Raw genomic sequence first — 21,075 nt, 5'->3', positions numbered from 1 at the left:
ATCCTGAGATGAAACGATTGCATACACATTAATTACTGCAGCAGTTGTTAGATATAGCTGGATAGAAAAGTACTGATGGGAGAACTAAGAGCTGCATAAATTACCGTGATTCACCTGGGCAAATGTGACATCTGCAGTACATGTTCACACGAGCTAGTCACTCTCAGCTTCCTTGGTAATCAAAGCAGAAAAATACATACTGTTCACTTCTATTTCATCTCCCCCTAAGCAGATGTATAAAATAGACGACAAATTGTGCTTGAGAATTGCCTATTGCTCTCCATTGTACATAAAACCAGTTTGGATAGCTAAATCATAGTTGCAGATATCTAAAGTCACCTGAGATTAATTCAAATCTAGACATCTGCATAAACTCTCTCAAAAGTCTCATTTATAAAGACTTTGACAGAAAGACATGCAACCAAGACTCTGTAGTAAATTGGGTTTTCTCATTGTCATTCACGGAATTCAACTCTACAGTGTACTGAAGAATAACTCCAGCACATATAGCTCAATAAAAAATAAAGTGTGAAGCTGTTCATTGATTTGGCATCTGCATACCGCAGGGAAAAGGTTTAGCACCTTCTTTTTCTAAAAATGAAATATGTTGGTAAAATATAAGTGCATGGTGAATATTTGATGGGCAGGTGGCCTTTCTGTTTTTGTGCTGGTGCATGTAAATTCTGCTGGAGGAAAAACACACCTGAATGTCAGTGCAGATTCTGCATAGAAGCTGTGCATAAGCTGTCAGGCTTTATGTCCCTCAAAGCACTGGTTTATAGGTATGATAGACACTTATCACGTTTCCTTTCTTGAAAATCCCCAGGGCATTCCCATGACACAGAAGACAGTAGACGCATTCCTTTGGCTGCAGAGGTTGGACTCCTAACACGGAATGTACAGATCAAGTCTGATGTGGCTTGCACTGGGAGGATGCTGGTGGGACGTTTTACAGACTCCAGTGGGACAGAGTTCGAAGGTAGTTGAGATTCATCTGCCCTCATTGACCAGACCAGTTCTGCCCAAAAAAGTATGGTCTAAAACAAGCTGTATCCACTTGCATGTGCTATGCAGTTTTAAGCATGAGTAGTGAAATATATATTTTAGATTCTGTAGGTAGTTGTTTTATACTATAGCTTTATATATATTTATAAAAAAACGCTGATCACTAGCAGTACACTGACAAATGTTGCCTGCTATTATATGCCTGAATGCTGTTTAAATGGGTGCCATTCTTACTGGTTCTTATGTGATTTTGTAAGTTTTTATTTCACTATAGTTATCTCATTGCAGGTGTCCTTCAACTCTTAAATATTGAATTTTTGAACTTTGGGCCTCCTCAGCTTTCTGCTATTGAATTCAGGAATATATCCCAAGAGTCCTCTGTGGTGTCATCCAGCATTAATGGTAGCTGCGGAGTCGGTATTAAAGCAGTTATGAGTAACTGGATATTGTTGCGTGATAATATGGTGTTCAACACAGTTGGGCCTGGCATCGATTTGGAAGGGCAAAATCACTCTCTCATCAGGAACCTTGTCATCCTCAGCAGGCAGCCAGAAGACTCATTAAACTGGGTTGCTGGCATCAAGGTGAACCTTGCCATTGGTGTCTCCCTCTGTGGCAATGTTGTAGCAGGATCTGAGCGAATTGGCTTCCATATCAGAGGGCAAGAGTGTTTGCAAGATGGAGGGTATTGCAGCAAAAATGTGGCCCATTCAAGTCTCCATGGCATTCATCTATACCAGGGAGATGGATTTCAGACCTGCACTAGAATCACAGGTTTTCTATCCTATAAGAATTACGACTACGGTATCATGTTCCACCTTGGAAGCAGCGTCATCATTGACAATGTGGTGTTGGTGGACAACACTGTGGGACTCATGCCAGTAGTGTATTGTCTCTATGCCAAGCAATGCCACACGGGGAAAAGACTCATAGAACTCAGGAACTCCATCATTGTCGCAACAAGCTCAACTTTTGACTGCATCAGAGACAGGATCAAACCTCATTCAGCTGATCTAACAGCCAAGGATCGACCACCATCTTACCCTTTAAGAGGCCGTGTTGGGATTTTATGGCCTACATTCACCACTGTTCCCAGCCAAAGGCCAGATAACCCATGGCACAAAATTGGGAATTGTACAAAAGTCCTGGGACTCATGAAGCTGAAAGGTTGGTCTTCTGTGTCCAGCGGCCAGATTATTCTGTCACTGTTTTTCTTAACTAATTACATTTTTCCAATTGAAGTTGCAGACTTCCACACCCACAAATGGAAAAGTGGGGAAATCCAAGCCTCAGTGACATTTATAACTGAATTGCTCTTCAGTTTTATACAGTTCAACAACAACAAAAAAATGTATTATTTGGTATTTTTGACTTCCTTAATCTACTGCAGTATACTTATGTCATGTGCTAATGTATTTTAATTAATATATAAAATAATGTGTAATATTTTACCTCAAACATTAATGCCTTCTGTGCTATTTTTCCACTTGATTCATTTCTCTGATCTACAGTTACCTCTAGCTAAATGAAGATACTGAGCTTGAGATGTGAATAGCACACTTTGTATAGAATTTGCGTAGAACATAATGACTACAGCTGCACAGAAACAGTTATGGATTTTACTGTTATAAGGGATTGCACAAGAGAGATAAAAGTTACTTATGTATTCCGCATCTTTGGTTCAAATGAATTTTATAGTCCCCAGAATGATTTTTGCACTTAGTAGAACCTAGATAGCTGGTTGCTGTGGTGAGATCTAAATACCTTACTAGTTTTAATTTCTTTATTCCCCACTGTTACGTATTTTTGTAAGAAAATACATTATTCTCTTTTTGCTGAAGAATAAGGGAGACAGGGAAAGACAAATAGACTTGTCCAGGGTCTCAAGGAAAATTTGTGGAAAAACATGGATTTTTTAGCTGCAGAAGAGTTCAGTGACAGATCCAAGCACATGTCACCAGACCCAGCTCATGATATAATATTAACATCTGGCAAGTGGATAAACCATCCAAGGCAGGTTGTCATTAAGCTGGTTCTTAGTGATTCAAATGAAAATTTATTAATAGCCCTTGGTTTTGTTTTGTTCTCAGTTACTATTTTGTTTGATTTAATTTCCTATTGGCATGACTTGGTTTGTGTTAACTTAAGATATAACTTAGCTATGTAATATTCTAAAGCCAACTCAAGATCTATGATGAATGCAATTTGTCTGATTTAAAATTATTTGTACGTAGATATACACGGGAGCAACTTAACATGGAAAATGTCATAGAGCAAAGCCTTTCTCTCTATTTCTGGCACTCCTCTGACCATTTTCCTTACTTGATCTTCTCTTAATCCCTGCAGAAGTCACCTTTACTGGTTTTACAAAGAGCTGCTACAGCGAAGACAGGGATATCTGCATCATGTCAAGTGCTGACCATTTAGGCATCATGCCTCTTATCACTTCAGAGACATCAAAGATGTTACATGTCAATGAGAAGGACAAGTTCTACTTTCATCCAACAAGGTAATATGCTTCATTTTGACTTATTTTTTCAATGGTTTATGCAAAAAATCACCTACAGTTTTGGGACTATCCTCACATCTGTTTTATCAGCTGTCTTTTTGTACTGTTTTAGAAAGAGTTTAAGCAATTAGTTTAGACTGGACGTCTAGCTGCAGAGCAATCCCATTCTTTGTCTCTGCTCCTGTCTGGCAAAACCAAACAAGCTCAGACATCAAACAAAACATGCACAGAAATACTTGAATCCAAAAAAAAAAAAAAACTCAACCAAAAAAAACAACAGCCAACCAACCAACCAACCAACAAACACCACCTCCACCCCCCCGCAACTTATTTTAGGGTAATCTTTTTTTAAATTTGAGGTTCAGGTTCCATCAAGGTGCATCTCCAGACCAGTCCACTTGAATTTCCCTTTTACAGACATTTGTATAGCAAAAAACACCCCTCACACATCCCATTTCTTAAAACTACATCCTGAGCATCTCTGACTTCTCAGCCTTAGGCTTCAGAAAATGTCAGGACCTCCAGCAAAAAACCCTGAGACAGGGAATGTCCTTTTGGTTGGGGAAGTGGAGCTTGATTTTTGCCTGCGAGATCACATCACAAATGTTGATCAGTACCAGGCAGGCTGTGAGATGTCAAATGATTGCCAGAACTGCTCATGCCCAGGGAGAATATCATCTGTGTGTGGAAGAACATGGAGGAGGGAAGGGAGAGCTTCATCTATTACCTTAAGTCACTGCTGGTTGCAGCAGTTTAAACATACCACATCCAATAGAAACCACATGCCTGTTTATTTATTACAACCAGTGAACTCAATACAAAGGCTATGTCAGGAAAGCCTTGAAGTACAAAAAAAAATCCAGCATGGACTCCACTTGCCAGTCAAAAATAATTGGAGGTGTCCCACATTGCTGTGTTTAGAGCCCCTCCAGCCTTCTGCCAGAATTTTTATTTTATTCTATATTTTTGCTTTTTGCTCTGGGCATTAGTTTGCGTGTAGATTTCTGAGACCTGTCCAGCTTGTCAGCTCCCATTATGTTTCACTCTTGTATCCATCCCATGATATTATGCTATTAGTGAGCTGCTGAATACGCAGTCCATTGCAAGGGCTGGTGACTTTCAAACATGATGAATGCACATGAATTACTGAATGCTTTCTCGGTAGTTTGGTAAACCTCTGAGGGTGGTTACATCTCTTGGTGCTCCTCATGCATTATCTGCATGCATTTATTTAATCCACCTTTGCATCTGCTGAGCTTGATCTAGACTGGGACTCAATTGTTCTGCTTCAGCATCCTGAAGGGATATCTTGATGGATATGTCCTGTCAAAGAGAAGGTGAGGATTGCCTTACAGCAATAGAGGAAATAAAAACATCAGGGAATATAGCAAGACCATGAAGTGCTTTGCTTGTCCCATTGGTAGACCTAACCTTCTGAAATGCTGGATCTTCTGAGAGATGTTCAAGACTTGGCTGTCAGGATCAGAGGATCTATCTTTGTTCTCTACTTCTTTTGAGTTGTTGTGGGCATTGTGTTGGTTTGGGGCATTAGCCCATTTGTTTCTCTGCTGTAACTGTAAATCTCTGCCTTTATCTGTTTTCTGTATTCAAAATATCAATAATTGGGGTTTTCTAACTGAAGCCCAAGAAATTCTAAGTTTTCTTCAAGATTTAATGTGTATCCATGTGGCAATCTGATGATCTGATCATTATATCATTATATCTCATTGTATTTTGTGATGAGTGATATGGTCAGTTGAAGAATTCCTTTAAGCTGTGTTAAACCTTTAGTCAAAATGTAGTTAAAAGCACTTAAGATCCTCAACATGTGGTTCAGCTCAATAAACTTTAGTGGTCCAAAAATTAGGAATGTAATCTAAAGACACTAAACTTCTTTGGTAGTCGACAGAGACCCTTGTCTATGAAAAGATTCATCTCAGCTGTCCTATATATGTCTCAGGTGAGGTGAGTTCCCCTCCAACAAACCTGTTCAACTGTTAGCATGGCCATTGGCTTGGCTTTGTCATGAGCCAGCTAGCATGAAACCAATCAATGTCATAGCTTGGGAGCTGCTCAAGGACTTTTCCAAACTGATGGTTTGGATGTAACCATCCTGTTTTGAATGCTAAGTGAATTTAACTCTATAGACATGGACAGACTGTACAATTTGATGTCGGAAAAGGATGGGTTCTGAAACTGATTAACTTGGATAGATGGACCCTCTGTGGCCTGACTGTAAATATTATTCCTGCTTGTTCCAGGAGTCTCCAAGCCTTAATTTGTGTCTTTCCTGCTGGATCCCTCTCTCATACTTTCTGCTATTTCACCTTGCTTCATGCTTTCTTCTGCATAAGCTTAGTTGTTCATGGGAAGATGCAATTTTCTGACCCTTCAGAGGGCTCCTCCATTCTAGAGTGCAGAGGTAAGAACAAGGCAAACAGGTACTGCTGGGCAGCCAACGCTTTTTAACAAAATACTATGTACAAACCAATCTGTCAGCAAAAAGTAAACTATCCATCACCTGGTGGATGTGAAGAGCAATGCCTGTGCCATAATAGCACTGCATACTGCAGCAGAGATATTCCTGATCACTTAGTGAGATAGCAGCCAATACACATTTTCCCTTCAGTCAGCAACTACAGGTTTCATCTGCTAGAGGTAAAAAATTTAATGGCATATGGATATTGATGGATGCATCACTGCAGTTCCTTGAACCAAGAAAGCCAAGAAAGAACCAGAGGTACTCAAACTGCTACAGTATAGCTGGCTCTAAGGACCATGACAGTCCATGCTGGCCAAGACAAACCCCAGGGAGGAGGAGATTTGTGAATAGAAGTTATACTGTGAAGAAGATTATTTTCTCTGTCCAAATCCAGCCAATATTTGGAGAGAGACGATGTTAATTTGTTTGGAGGGGGGGTTTGTCTGTTTGGATACAAACATGCTAAAGTATAAATATTGCTACAGAACTTCTTTTCAGAGCACGCTAGACCTCAACTGATGTGCTCAGGTTTCACTCATTTACACTTATTTTCCATGTTTTTATTTCCTTGGACATGTGAGTTCACTTAGTAAATATCAATATATTGCATGTATGTGCGGAAGTGTTAGTTGCCAGTGTAAGTAAAACAACAGCACAATATTTTTCCTCTGCTCTCTTCATAATAACATTACTTCTCCTACCTGTCAGTGTACAGACCTCTGAAGATATCATGTTCCCAGAAAAAAGATGCAGAGGCTCAAGGAAGGCCCTTTTCAAGGATTTGGATGGAAGTGTCCTGAACCTGGAACCACCTGTTGCTGTTTTCCCAAACTCAGAATTTGAATGGACACAGTTCTACTTGCAAGCTGGTAAGTGCTGTGCTGTCTGGAGTGCTTGCAAAGTCATGCATACATTTGACCCATGAGATGTGATTTTACTCCAGGCTTTCACTGAGACCTACATCTAAGGTCTAGATGATGGTGGTCCCAGACTGTGTGATGCATTTCTAGGGTGGATGTAGTGAGTTACAGTGTAGAAGCCTGGGAGGCCTCATTGAACAGTTCTATATCCAGTAGTGCCTTTCTGCCTTCTTGCAGAATCATGTCACCTGGCATCATCCCAAATTCCTTTGCCTCTTTACAGTTTAATTAATTCATTTTAAGACCAGAACAGAACTTACCTGCCCTTTGCAAAGTCCTCTGAGAGCATTAAGATATGCCACATAAATGCTACATAAATGTAAAATAATAATAATTGGCCCAGCAAGGATTTTCATCCATATCCCACTGAGGAGATAATCAAGCTGAAAACCCACTCCAGAAGTTTAAAGACCCCTCTCTCTGTTTTAAAAAGGCCCATTCTGCTCAGCAACCACTTCCTGAAGGTTCACACAGCAAGGCTCCGTTCTCATCCTGATTAAAACTCTGCTCTCTGATTCCAAATAAACTCTTTAATTACAATTAGCTTTTCCTGCGCCTGCTGCTGATGGTGGCCATTTTGCTGAAAAGGCGCATCGTTTGTGACTCCAGCGGTATGGGAGACTGATGGAAGGGACTGTAATTAATCCTGTTTTCCATCCCACTCTAAAACTGATTAAACATGAGAACTTCTTTAATCTTTAAACAAAATGTCTAATGTGTAAGGCTTTTCCTCTAAGGATCCCGCTCTAACTGGCTGCTTACAGGGCTGATTAATGTCTTGTCTAGATACAAACACACTGGGTTTTACCCTACCTTTTCTCCCCTGGTTATGAATCACATGCAAGCGCACATACCCTATCAGTATCACCACTTAGCACCTGCATATTAATGCATGCATAGTTTTGCATACAGAAGCTGGATTTTACTTAGATCTGCACCATTTTTAGCACACCCTGGCATACAGTCATAGGCATACCAGGAATCCCCTCTATCTAAAGTGCACTAACAGTGCAACCTGCACTCCACAGGGTTTATCTCCTTGTATAATGAAGTCAACAGCATATGGTAAATGCTGCCTGCCTCTGAGGCTGTAACAAAATTACTGTGTTTTCTTCTTGCTGCCCAAGTATGAATGGGGATTTTTTTCCCTCTTCCTTCACAATGATATGTTAAATTCCTCTGTATTTTGCATTTTGACCTGCAGTTCTTTTCCTCACAAGGTAGACATTTGGGAAGGCACAGCTTGGTGCTAAGGTGAATTCATGGTCGTCGTCTTCTCTTCTCTACCCCCTCCTTCTCCTTCTTGAAGGTTGTAGCACTGAGTATTTTGCACAACTCAATGCAGGCTCCCATGCTAGCTGAATAGAAGAAAATGCTTGCCTTACCTGCTCCCACAGGTCTTCTGTGGGGCCAGATTCCACCTTGGTGCAACAGTGCTTCAAGGCTAGTGAAGATGGTGGTGTTATGATGTTCCTGAGCAGAACTTGTCCCTAGGAGTTCTGCCTTTCCTGAATCCAGATGAGCATTCAGTACTTATATTATATTATCTGGGCGGTCAAGACCCACCCGCTGAACCTCACATCAACATATCCACCTGATACCCTATTAAACTTGAGTAATTCTAACCGCCTCCAGCAGTTTCGTCAGAGCACTGCAATGCTGTGGGTAGTGCTTTGCTAGCCCGACTAACCACAGAAACAAGAGACAGTCTTTTCAGGTAGCTACACAAGATTCTTGCCACTTCCCCAGTTCAGGGCCACAGGTTTCTTCAACAGTCAAAAGCTATGGCTTTCCACATCCTCTTAATTGCACCTTTATCCAGATGCATTCATACATTCCCTTTAAGCTTTGGGACAATCAGCTTGAAATTATTGGCCCTCAGCCATTTCTAGGTATCTTGGCTACTTCAAGGGGGAGCAAACCGAAACAGTCAACATACTTCAGGGACACAAAAGCCAGGAGGATGTTTCCTCAGGAGAATACTATAAGGAAGAGGCTGTGAGAGCCATAACTGGATCACAAGGGATCATTCAGTATGATATTAATGCTCCTGATGTCGTTTATTGAAGATGCAATCAATATAGAATGTATGTAATAACTTATTTATGTAGACATATGTGTGCGTGTATGCAAAAAGCAAGGAAAGACCATTTGGCTTCCTGAGTTCTGCCCGCTGTAGATGGCCAGTAGCGAGCCATGCAATGTATATTTAATCATGTACCCACTTTTGTTTTCTTTTTTCTTTCTGGGTACCTGATCTTTCACCTGCTGTGTTAGCTCTTCGGGTCATAGCCCTGGTCTTTTTATTGTGGTTTTCTGTAGAAGCAGAGTTGTTCATGTAAAACTTGTAGTTTTAGTTTTCTGGATAAACCACAGAATTCAGAAAACAAAACAAAACAGGAGGGAACAGATCCAAGATTTTTGTTTTTATTATTTCTAGTAAAAGAAAAAGGAGTAACAACAACGGTTGTTTTGAGTCAAACAAAGGATAATTATTTTTTTAATCCAAGGGTACTTTTTACTCTTTTTTTCTTTTAAATATAATGCTGCAAAAGTTTAGAGTGAAATGTTTTCCGACATCTCCCCCCCCTAAATAATTTGAGGCACTTTCACAGTATCATTTTTCAAATTATCCAAAACAATTTAATGAGTTTAACATGATTTTGTAATTATTTTAATCTCTTTGAGGTGCCATTTTTGGATGACAAAATGTTTTTCTCCCAAAACTCATCTCTATACCAAACCTCTTACAAAAGAGCTTGGGGCCAGGCCCAGAGCATTAAATGGTACCATGATACAGGATACACCGACATCACAAGCTGTACAGCAGAATTAGCTATAAACATGAGTGCTTCTAGCTGAGGAATGAAGGATAAGTGAGGAGTTTGTGTACTCAGTTGATGTGTGTCCAGTTTAAAACCCCTACTCCATGAAGGAGAGCTGATAAAACCATCATGCTGTAGTTAAAATTTGACCATTTTCTAGCTATCTGCAATATTTATAGGACTCTGTTATCATACTGCCTTATGTCTGTAATCTGACAACAGCCAGCTCCCAGAGACATTGAAGTTTATTGTCTTCCCTTGGTGGAAACGTAGCAGAGGACCAGTAACTTAAGAAATTTTTCTTCTTTTATCCTGCCTTGTAGGAGAGATACTACAAAGGGGCTATAGCCAGAGAAATGGGAACTTGGGGACGGAAATGAAGAAATGAAATGGTCATCAGAAAAATCTGTCTGCCAGTATCTATACTTGCAGAACTGTTTTTCCCCTTGTTGGAGAGGAGAATATGACTCACTTTCCAAGCAAACCCAAAAGACTGCAACTTGCTATATAGGCTTTTAATCTCAGCTGATGTTTATAGCTAAGCATTAGACATTGAGGATTACATATAGCAGGGTATTAGAGCATGAAAGCAGGCTGGCATCCCAGACAATATTAGATTTTCATGATAGGTACCTTTGCATGTTTATTTTCATGCATGCAAGGATCCAGCCCCCAGTGTGCATATCCAGAAGTGAGTCCTTCACATTCTTTTTCTTTCCCTTTAAGAATGGCTTCAAATTTGGCCAGAAGAATAACCTGTCATATCTAAGTCTAAACAGTTCAAAATTCCAAGGGATGTGGATCACAGATTTTTGTACAATCTGTTTTCTTCTGGTAATTTTTATTATTGAATAAAGTTATCAATTAATAGTTGAGGAAGTGTATAGTGTTGACACACAAGCTGCCAGCGTAATTTAGCACTAAGCTGTTTAAAAATGTTGCACCATATATATTTAATATTCCAAGGAGTATGATTAGCTACACCTCCTATGCATAACCTGTATAGTAATCGAAGATGTTTGAGAAGAGAATGCAGGTTTGGTAGATTTGCAAGGAATAAAACAGATGTAATACCAGCATGAAACATTTATTGTTTTCCTCGGAAGTTTTTTGTTGTTGTGGTTGTTCACAGATAGAAATTTGCTTTTTCTGCAATAAATGGTCCCTGTAAAATGGGTTGAAAGTAGCAATGGAGTACATTAAAAGAGCTGTTACCAAGTTATTGTTTTATAAAACTCAAACCTAATATGATCAGAAAATGCCTGTAACTTTTACTTAACTTTCCTGAAAACACATCCCTGATAAAGGTTTCAGCAGACCTTAATTAATTTGAGGCCAAAGCCAAGAACAAAGTTGGGAGGATTTTTTTAATCCTCGTCATTCTCGAAACTGAACTGTTGTATTTAAGAAGCTATTTAGGAAAATGACACCATTTTTAGAGTTTGTGAAGTCTCAGAGAGTCTATTTGTTTCCCTGTGAGTTAAAAAATAGCTCAGAAGCCCCAAATACCACATCACCTTCATTTAGGAGTTTAGTTATGGATTCGATATCCACCTCTCCACCTTTCTGTATATAAATGTTGTCTGTGACTTGAACATTAGCTTTTTTATCATTGACATGATGAGGTTAGTATTTCAGGGTAGTGGTTCTTAAGTTGTGATTTATAAAAAGCATTGGTGGTACAGGAAGTCTGAATAACCAATGCACACATGAGTCATGGATTGATTTAGGAGTCTGACAGTTAAAGGTGAAAAGAACTATTAGGCATCTGGAAAAGTGGAGCTAAGAAAAATGGCTGAAAGTTGAGTGGCTCAGTCCTGAGGAGAAATGGATGAGAGATTTAAGAACTGCCTTCAATATATGGAAAACTGGTGTGGAGAAGATAAAAATAAATTGCTCCCAAAGTCTATAGAATCATAAATAATGGACTGAAATTTCATCAAGATAATTTTAAATTAAGGAAGGAATGGTTAAAATAAAGATAGCAAAACACTGTAGTAACTTGCCTGAGTGGGTTGTAGCGTCACTATTAGTATATGCAAACATTCTTTGCTGATCCAGATGGAGCTGGTCTTTTCCCAAGATGACGGAGGGAATGGATCAAATAACTTCAGAAGGCCTTTTCTGGACCCATTTTCAAAATTCTGTAAGGGTGCTCAGTGATCTGAAGGAATCTTTGAGGTCTGACAGAGATTTATGGATCCAAAGTCTTGGGGGATGTGATAGGAAGGTCTGGTAATTAGGACTTTCTAAATACTGCTGATGAAGAAAAAGAGTGACTACTAGGGAGGTAATTAGTGAAGAGATTTTTTCTCAACCCATGCACTTGATCCCTCTCAGCCACTATGCCTGTTCTGGAATGCTAATGCACTTGGAAGGTTGTGAAATATGTAGAAGCTAATCCCACAGAAAATGGTGTACAGGGTCTGAGTGGAGTTTACAGCACCAAGGAACAAAAACTGAGGCAGGTTCCTTACCTGGAACCTCTTCTCACAACTCAGTAGTTCAGACTTCATGCCCTTTTCTCCTGAGGGCTATATCACTCTTATTTATCATTCCCTCTTCAGTGATGCCCACAAATCTGAGTCAGTTGTTGGGTTTTATCATTACTAGATACCATCCAGAAACATTTCTGATACCTTCTGAAAGAAACTGCTGATATTAATAGTCAACCCAGAAGGCTACAGGAGAAACAGAGGAAAGTGAAGTTTGCTGCTGCTTCAAAAAGAGTCAGGGACAGCTGAGGAGAGCAGCATACAACGTACAGCCTCTCTAAGCTTGATGCCTGTTACCTTTAAGCAGACAAGACGGCTGTGTTTATGCAATTAAAAAAAGAAATGTGAATTGCATCCTGCAAGTATAACTATATTATTTTCCTTAGATCTTAGAGGCATATCTATAATCCAACGAAACTGCTGAGTGTTAGTCTGCAGAGCTTTACAGGGGAAGCACTGCATTTTGCAACAATTAATTTTGCAGAGGAAGCAGCCTGTTTAAAGATGCCTCCAGCAGTCACTAAAATATGTGTTGTTTTTCAAGGCCACCAGACACACAGTTGGCTAGGTTGGCTAATAAACAAAACAACAATGCAAAAACCCAGCCTCGTGGGGTTTGCAGGAAGAAGGGATGAGAAATAAAATGAATAATGCTTACCTGCTAGGGGTGAATGAAGACCATAATTGTTTAGCCCCCAGCAGATCCCTGCAAGGGTTAAAAATGACAAAGATATTAGTTGATGACTGCTAAGATTGTTGGTTTGAAGCTCTGGGCAAAACACAGACTGTTATTTACCGGACTTGGTCGATTTACTTCTTAATGCAATAATGACCTGTGAAATGAAACGTGAGCTAGACAATTGTTCCTCATTGTTTCCAGTAAAACATCCTTTCATACCCCATTAAACCACCATTAATTCCATTTGAAAGAGAAACAGGCACAAACACCAAGGGATATCCCTCTCTTTTCCTCTCTTTGTGGGATTGATCAAGGCCTGTGGATAGCAAAGCAGCTTTCTTACCCATTTTAGAGTGCATTGGACAGCCTGGGGCCACGATTCTGAATAAGCACCACAGAAACCTACTGGATTGGCACCAGTGGATCACATTCCTGAGTTTTGCAGATGAGGGTATCAGCTAACCTGGCAAACATAGTCAATGTATTGATGTTAATACATCATGTTTTTCTCTCTTTCTAAAGAAAAGCTGTCTTTAAGCCTGAGATTTATGTAATCATGCAGTGTATGTGCATACGTATGTGTGTGCCAGTAACTTTTAACCCATTTTCATGCCAGTAACTTTTAACCCATTTTCACTTTAAATCAAAACTAGTAGAGGAATAAGTCCTTGAAGATAATAGACTCCTACAGGTTAAAAAAAAATAATGGGGTTTGGAAAGAAAACACTACCCCCCCAAAGGGGGATATCCCTTGGTATACATTTCCTGGGTACCAAGAAATGTTCTCTGGAGAGGAACTCCAATTTTTTGTCCCAATTAAAGGAAAAACTTTTGCGCATTGCTATGCACAAGGAAATCCAGCCACAGCTCTGTAGTATAGCACTGGTTCCACTTTGTCTGAAACTAGTTTCTCTACCTTCTGGTTCTCCTCTGCTGTAGCATTAAAAAACATGTAGATGTGCCACTTAGGGACATTGTTTAGCGGGACTTAGCAGTGTTAGGTTTACAGTTGGACTTGATGATCTTAAGATTCTATGATTCTACATTATTGAGTAACTACAAACCCATGAAAATATAGAACTGGAACATTTAAGATGTTCAGATTTTATCTGATGATATCAGATCAAAAAACAAAAACCCAAAGGTTTGTTTGGTTTCTTTTCCTTAATCAGAGCTCTAACTTGAGGGAGAAAACTAGCAAGCCATTTGAGTGATGAGATATAAACGCTTCTTTTCTTCTGGAAAATATTGGTGAATAAAAGCAGACAGAAACTGCTTTCCTACTAGAGTTTCCTGGGAATATTTTTTGTCATGAGTCAAAAAAAAAAAAAAAAAAAAAGACAGAAAAAGAAAAGAAAGACGTGTTTAAGGTTTAAAATATGTAATCCAAAAAAATTTTTGTTTTCCTATTTCTTTGGGGGGATGGAGAGGGTGGGTGGATTTTAAGCAAAGCCCAGTTTTTTTTCAATAACAACATGGAAACCCAGTTTCCAGGATAAATTATCAGTTAGCTTTAATCACAGTGAATAATTCAGAAATATTTAGGCCAAATTATACTGACATAAATCTGGTAGTATCCCATTCTATCTGAAGTTATAAAGGTGGGATTATAACATTTTCTGTTCATGCATGAGATGATGCTACTGTGCAGACAATATTTCTGAAGGTGAGGGATCAATTGATTATCTTCAGTATGAGGGAAAAAAGAGACACTTGGGTGGGGTGTTCTGTTGGAGATGTCTGTTGCTGGGAGGGCTTTGGTAATGCTTGTTTCACACAACACACTGATTCTCCTTGAATTCAGCACATCTGCATGTCAAGTGGTGTGTTATATGCTGCATCGCATGCTGCACCGCAAAAGGAGAGGAGATCTGGAGCGGATATAAGTGGAGACAGTTCTGATGAAGCCCAAGGTCTAGCACAAGGTCAAAATCTCTTGGCACTAAGTTAACCTTCACATCATCAACGGTCCCCAAGACCCCCAACCTCCCTTCGTTCTCTACTTTTTCATTCTGCCTGACCTGTCCAAGATCGCCAGCCCAAATACACATTTCTACCTCCACAAGCCAGGAGCCCTTACCTCCTCTACCTCCCAGAACCCCCAAGATCCTCTTTCTCCAAACCAAAACTCTGACACTGTCACTTCCTTCTTCGTTTCTGCTACAATTTACTACATTCTCCAGAAATCAGGGGTCTAATGACAGACCTCTTACCTCCATAGCCTTCCCAATCAGCAGCCAAACTGTCTCCTTGCTGCTCTTGTAGCCTCATCTGAAACCTAGACCACGGCATTTTATCAGTTACTTGGCAGGTGTTGTCCACCCACCAGGAGGTTACCATGGGTCAGTGACTTTTATCCACGTGTGCTACTGAATTCATGCAAGCCACAGTTTGACAGCTTGTATTGTAACATATTACATCATCATCCTTGGTTTTCAGTTGCTTCTACTTTTTTTTATATATATATATTTAATACTATATTCTTTTATGTTATTTGCTACACTTGATGCATTTCTTTTCCTGTGCTAGGTTTATATCTGGGGTAAGATTTTGTCTGCAACTTTGCTCAGAATAGGTCCAGCTGCAAAGAACAAAATGAAGCTTTTATTTTGGTGTGTGTTAGAAAAAAAATCTCTAAACTCTAGAACCTATGGGCTTGTAGTAAAGGATTGAAGATTAGCAGGGAAACAACTCTGAGGCCAGTGAAATGTTTCTATCCATAGCCCCTATGAAAAACTGTGTCCAGAACTACCTATTAGAATAAACTGCAGAGATTCATTATCTTCTGATGTGCTGTGAAAGATCTAAGCTTTGGCTATTGCTTGTGAAAATTTCAGTTCCTGCTCTGCAGCATTGTTTGAAGCACAGACATCAAATGCTCTCCTCCTTTCATCTGTCTTCAAAATACCCGGGTATTTGGATCCTTAAATCTCATCTTTTAGTTCCCTTGCATTGCATGTGCTAATTAACAAAAGAATTCTGAGCACTTCATGACCGTTGTTGCTGCCCAAGGCGCTGTGTCCCTAGGAGGCAAACATGTGCTACATCCTAACTTTACAGACTAGGTTGGTTAGGAGCCAAGGGATTACACAGAGTCATCTGTGGTGAATGGAGAAGACACCTCAAAGTTTAACCATCAACAAGTATGCCACCAACTAGGAACATGCTGTTTTTTTAATTAACCAGCTTTATTATTAAGGCACCTAGCACAGTCTACTTTGTGTAGGATTGAGATATTTTTCATACATGCCTGCATATGTCTCAATGACTCTTCACTTACAAAATCAAGTCTCATTTGCAAAAAAACCCACCCAAAAACCTTATGGAAGGATTCAATTGCAATTCTGGAAAGAGGTGGAGAATGAGAAGAGCAAAAACTCTTATCATGCACATGATGAGCAATGCTCTGGAAAAATAAGTCCCTTTTTTATCTTCCTCTGTAATTCTTCCTATGTAGTAGTAGTATTCTGAATTAGAGAGAATCACGACTATATGTTTGTGTGTATGCAAGCATGTGTGTTTATACACACACACACACGCAGGCCCTGTCCTCACAACTGTGCTTGGAAGCATCTCATCATTTTTTCCCTCTTATCTTCCAAATATCAGCATCTAATGAAATACACATTTCCCTCATTTATTTTGAACCTACTCCAAGGCCAGCAAATACCAGAACCTCAAATGTTATGAAGGATAGATTCTTTATTGGTTTGTTTTCTTTTCATTCTTTTTGTTTTCACTGTGATTTCTTTTTTTCCTTAGAAGATTATAGACCCTTATGTTCTAACTCAAGGAGCCTGGCTTCCAACTGAGGTACACAAATATGTCCAAAACAATGTCCCTGAGACCCATCCAATGCAGACAGCTGTGCAGCAAACAGGAAATTGAGGAAGTCAGGTTCATCAGAGACACAGGATTTCCTTCATGGATGTTTCAGATAAAGCATCTTTATTTTTACCATGCTGGTTCAGTGTTGTAAAAGAACCATGAGAAAAGCAGGGAAAATATCAACTTGTGGCTTGTAGACAGTGATGTGAAAGCACAACTGACAGGCAAGTTCTCACGGGGACATGGCCTCTTCCAAGCAAACTTTGTCAGTGGCCTGGGCTGGCAGGACATGAGCCAGCTCTGAACCCAAAGCTGTGTCACCAAAAGACAGAAGAGTAAGACTGCCCAGGATGGGCACATTTCCATACTAATGTGGTTGCACTTCAAGCTGGGCATGGTCTTTCTAATTTGAACTGTGGGTGGAGCAATCCAAGGTCTGTCTGTGTAGGACAGTTTAAGTGTCCTCCTAGTTTACAACATGCTGTGCTAGAGGTTTTACTGCTGGCAGACTTGCATCACAGGAGTCAGCAAGTTTGCCCATCAGCATGTGAGGAGTGATTTGTTGTGAGAGACAGGGAAACACAGGCTGCTGCTGCAGAATCACTCAGCAGGTGTGATTGCAGAACTCTGCTGAAACCTTCTCCTGTGACTTTGAAGAAGTCACTTGATTATCCTGTGAAATGAGGTTAATTCTTTTTTTTCCTCCATTCATTGGTTTGTGATGGCTCCTGACATTTCAGCGTTGGGACTAAAGAATTGTCTGTGTAGCATCTGGTAGGATGTGATCCCAAACTAGGTTGAGGCTCATACAAAACACTGGCAAAAAAACATACCAGTAATTAATGTTGTCCATGTGGCATTACTAAAGTAGGCAAACACTTAGATGTCTGCCTCTATGACCTTAGTTACCCTTGCTCTTTTATTTGTGCTTTTATTTTTTGACAGTCTTGCCTTCCATGATCACACCAACAAGGAAGCACTTCTGATTCATTTGGTCCAAAACATAATTGCTCCGGAGATGGCTCAGGGCTGTGTAGTACCACATGTTTATGTATAAAAAACTCTGTCTTACCTCCTGGAGAAACTGAAACATGTGGGATGAATAAGGACTAGAGGAGAAGAAAGGAAAATCTTGCGGCACAGGTTGTTGCTGAAACGCAACTGAGTAACAGAGCAACTCTAAACAAGTCTTTTAAACTAAAGCATTTGCTCATGACCTTGTCATGTCCCCATAATATCTCCCCTATTGCCTGCATCCAGCCATGCCTGAGCACGGTGCTGGAAAGTGTTAGTTGCAGGGACCAAAACTTCTCTGGGAAATGCAAAGAAGTTAACCATTAGCTAATGGTTAAAGTCTGTGGTGATCATGACCCAATGCATGAGATCACATGCTAACACTACTTGGTTTACTGGTGTAGACGTGGTCTGGGTGGTACGTACACCAGAAAAAGTAGTAAGTGCAGAAACCATCCATCTCAGTTTCATCTATAGCGTGCTCAGGACAGAGCATTTTAGCTATTGAAACTGCAAATGTTGACAACGCTTGGACCAAGAGTTTGGTACACCCAAAAGCAATCAGTGAGGCAAAACATGCATGATCTTCATTTGTAAAGCATAACTTTGATATTTATGGATGTCATCACTCTACCAAGTTCAAAGCACATGTAGCTGACACAATGAGCACCTTGGGGTTCTCAGGATATGTAGCATGACTATTAATATAATTATTAGATATAATAATTAGCTAAAAGAACATATTAATTTCCTAATGCATTTTTGGAGAAACAGATCAGTGCTTTGGAAAAAAAGTCGATTCATTGGCATTGCATTTAAGAAACTGGAAAATAAATATTTGCATCTGGGGTAGTTATGTTGGATACTTAGTCTAAGATTCTGCCAGGAACATGGTGGTTAACTTACCCTGTGAAACTTTATATTCATTTTCATAGACAAATATATAAATATGTATTATTGACTATTCTATGATTCTATGATTCTATGATTATAAAATCATCCTGCATTCTCCAGTTGCTGGGAAAAGTGACACACAGCTAGTGAGGCAGCTGTCATGCTGAAGCATCATACGGTGTTCTGGAACACCTTTTATTTTCAAATAAAAGGTGTGTTGTTGGTGGGGTTTTTTCCTTTTTTCTTCTATGTTGTAGGCATGTTAAATTAGCAGCAGTACCTCAACCTGTCTAAGAAAACAGTTTTCCAAGACAAGGTAAACTTTTAACTGTAATCTACCCCAGAATGGGTGTCATAGACCCAAGTCAGATGTTGGTCCTGCTCGGGAATTCTGTGTCCCTGGTTTTTTCCTTTGTCTTTTCTATTCTTTTTTACAGTTCTGGGTAACTGCACACCAATTTCAGTTTCAAGATTCCCTATTTTCTGGTTGCTTGGATAAGGCAAGTTGAATTAAACTTTGGCATAGACCTTACTTGAGAGACCAATAGAGAATTTAGCTTCGGTGTTTGACAAGCTAATTGGCCAACATTTAAAACCACCAGTTATGCAATAAAACTGTATGCAATTAATTAAAGGGAGCTGATTATTTTCAGTTGGGCTCTGTTCCTGAAACATCCTCTTACCCACTAATAAACTTTGTTCCTGCGGTGTTTTCTCTGAAATTAATAAACACATTGCAAAACTAGAGTAAGTCTGCCACCTTACTGTTTTTTTTCCCATGCTCACTAAGGATGCAACAGTTACTGGACTGAAAATGAATTTTCATCCCTATAAGGACCATATTGCAAGAACACTATTTTTTTCCCCTAGGAGATTGTAGCACTAGCTGATCAAAGGTGCCAAATGGGTTCAAAGTGGTACTAAAATAAATGTGAAAGAAGCAAAGGGTACAGCTCTACTGGATAAATATTCAGTTGGAGAAGATACTTAGTAAAAATAATTTCCCTAATACCTGGGGAGAGTTCTTGGCTCTTCTTGGACCTCTAATACCGATTTGGTGCACCTTGTGACAAATCACTCTGAGGAGTGACCACAGTTAAAAGCAGACCTCATATTGGAGCTGGGCTGGGCTGTAATGTCTCTGGTCTCTTTGCCTTAGGAGATGGGCACAACGCCATCCAGAGGGACCTTGACACGCTTGTGAGGTGGGCCGATGCCAACCTTATGAAGTTTAACCAAGCCAAGTGCAAGGTCCTATACCTGGGTCGGGGCAACCCCAGGCACTGCTACAGGCTGGGCAGAGAAGAGATTCAGAGCAGCCCTGCAGAAAAGGACTTGGGGCTGTTGGTTGACGAGAAGCTTAACATGAGCCGGCAGTGTGCGCTTGCAGCCCAGAAAGCCAACTGCATCCTGGGCTGCATCAAAAGAAGCGTGACCAGCAGGTCGAAGGAGGTGATCCTGCCCCTCTACTCTGCTCTTGTGAGACCCCACTTGGAGTACTGCGTACAGTTCTGGTGTCCTCAACATAAAAAGGACATGGAGCTGTTGGAGCGAGTCCAGAGGAGGGCCACGAGGATGATAAGAGGGCTGGAGCACCTCCCGTATGAAGACAGGCTGAGAGAGTTGGGGCTGTTCAGCCTGGAGAAGAGAAGGCTGCGTGGTGACCTCATAGCAGCCTTCCAGTATCTGAAGGGGGTCTACAAGGATGCTGGGGAGGGACTCTTCCTTAGGGACTGTAGTGGTAGGACAAGGGGTAATGGCTTCAAACTTAAACAGAGGAAGTTTAGATTAGATATAAGGAAGAAGTTCTTTACAGTGAGGGTGGTGAAGCACTGGAATGGGTTGTCCGGGGAGGTTGTGGATGCTCCATCCCTGGCGGTGTTCAAGGCCAGGTTGGACAGAGCCTTGAGCCACGTGGTTTAGGGCAAGGTGTCCCTACCCATGGCAGGGGGGGTTGGAACTAGATGATCTTAAGGTCCTTTCCAACCCTTACGATTCTATGATTCTATGATTCTAACTTCCTTCTTTCCATCTCTGGAGAGGGAGATGAGAAGTGAGAAATAAAGCAGCAGCAAGACCTGTCAGGAATGAAACCCAGCAGAGCATAGCTTGCTGTGGGGCAGAGGAATAGGCTGTGTCACTTGTTGAGGTCTTTTCCAGCCTTCTGACTCTAAGTTCTACGAGTTATTATAAATTATTAGAAATGTAAGTAGAACCAATAAAATTAATTTTTTAAGTGCAGGAAAATTATGCGATATCTCCCTTGCTGTTCAAAACCACAGTGTAAGACATCCAAGTCAGCTTTAGAGAAACTACTTTGTCCAGCTCTCTGTGCAGTCTGCTTCAGGTGGCTAGTTTGCATCATTGTGCAGTTAGGGACGCCTGCTTTCTCCTTTGCCTTTCTAGGGCTCAACCTGACCTTCC

The 21,075-nt window shown here is 40.3% G+C and overlaps 1 protein-coding gene across 5 annotated transcripts in view; it reads left to right on the top strand.

Moving 5' to 3' along the window:
• PKHD1 (PKHD1 ciliary IPT domain containing fibrocystin/polyductin) overlaps positions 1-21,075 on the top strand; it is a 244,217-nt gene that overhangs the window by 172,811 nt on the left and 50,331 nt on the right. For all 5 annotated transcript variants that reach the window (XR_003991946.1, XR_003991945.1, XM_030490172.2 and 2 more), the window contains exons 56-59: positions 827-979; positions 1,294-2,172; positions 3,352-3,514; positions 6,705-6,865. Coding sequence is in view for 3 of the 5 variants with exons in the window: in XM_030490172.2 (XP_030346032.1) it covers positions 827-979; positions 1,294-2,172; positions 3,352-3,514; positions 6,705-6,865 (1,356 nt within the window). In the remaining 2 variants the exon portion in view is untranslated. The remainder of the gene's footprint in view (positions 1-826; positions 980-1,293; positions 2,173-3,351; positions 3,515-6,704; positions 6,866-21,075) is intronic.

The sequence above is a fragment of the Strigops habroptila genome, chromosome 6 (genome assembly GCF_004027225.2).
Source record: "Strigops habroptila isolate Jane chromosome 6, bStrHab1.2.pri, whole genome shotgun sequence".
NCBI classification, from domain to species: domain Eukaryota; kingdom Metazoa; phylum Chordata; class Aves; order Psittaciformes; family Psittacidae; genus Strigops; species Strigops habroptila.
The sequence above is the reverse complement of the archived record's forward strand: the minus strand, read 5'-3'. Positions and strand labels throughout refer to the sequence as shown.